This window comes from Monopterus albus, unplaced genomic scaffold, assembly GCF_001952655.1.
Source record: "Monopterus albus unplaced genomic scaffold, M_albus_1.0 scaffold38.1, whole genome shotgun sequence".
NCBI lineage: Eukaryota > Metazoa > Chordata > Actinopteri > Synbranchiformes > Synbranchidae > Monopterus > Monopterus albus.
In genome coordinates this window covers 3,106,809-3,107,484 of record NW_018127918.1, presented here as the reverse complement: position 1 = coordinate 3,107,484, position 676 = coordinate 3,106,809, and the positions used below count along the sequence as shown (strand labels likewise).

Here is a 676-nt window from a genome sequence, read left to right as displayed (position 1 = left end):
GAATTTGTTGTGGAAAAAGATGGGGAGAAATGTGGCCACAAAATCACACAAAATGTGTATTGGATGTACTCTTGAGTCTATAACGTAACAATAATATAATAAGATAACCTTGTTTGAAATGAGTTTGACTAAAACAAACGTTTGGTTTCATCTATACTACTAGATACTTATACTCTATAGACTGGGTTAAATAAACTGCATTACTAAAAAAAGAGACTAAAATACAATTTTCATTGACTAAAACTAGACTAAAATGTCATCAGTTTTCGTAAAACTAGACTAGACTAAAAAGAGTATGAATTGACTAAAACTAATAAAAACTAAAATGACAGCTTCACACAAAGACTAGACTAAAACTAAAATGAAAACAGGCCGCCAAAAACAACTATAGTGACTTCAGAACCGACCATCATAGAGTTTTCAGGAAGGTCCCTGCTCTCAACTGCGGTACCAAATCATAACAATATAAACACAGCTTTAGACAAGACATACCTTGGGCGGGGCGTCTGAGCCAGGGTACTCTCTCTGATCCAGCTTGTTCCAGCGCTGCATCAGTTTGATGACCATAGGGTTGCTGAAGTCAACCAGCTGGAAGCCTGTCACATTGGCTCCACCATGCATGAAGCGTTCCAGGTTGATGTCTTTAAAACCCTTAAGGGGCCACAAGGGGAAAGAG

The 676-nt window shown here is 38.0% G+C and overlaps 2 protein-coding genes across 9 annotated transcripts in view; both read right to left on the bottom strand.

Annotated features, from left to right (window-relative positions):
• Positions 1–676, bottom strand: part of LOC109959351 (N-acetyltransferase 9-like) — a 561,041-nt gene that overhangs the window by 50,781 nt on the left and 509,584 nt on the right. The window lies entirely within an intron of this gene.
• Positions 1–676, bottom strand: part of gria4b (glutamate receptor, ionotropic, AMPA 4b) — an 84,803-nt gene that overhangs the window by 40,188 nt on the left and 43,939 nt on the right. For all 8 annotated transcript variants that reach the window (XR_002274824.1, XR_002274825.1, XR_002274826.1 and 5 more), the window contains one exon: positions 493–651. Coding sequence is in view for 5 of the 8 variants with exons in the window: in XM_020598580.1 (XP_020454236.1) it covers positions 493–651 (159 nt within the window). In the remaining 3 variants the exon portion in view is untranslated. The remainder of the gene's footprint in view (positions 1–492; positions 652–676) is intronic.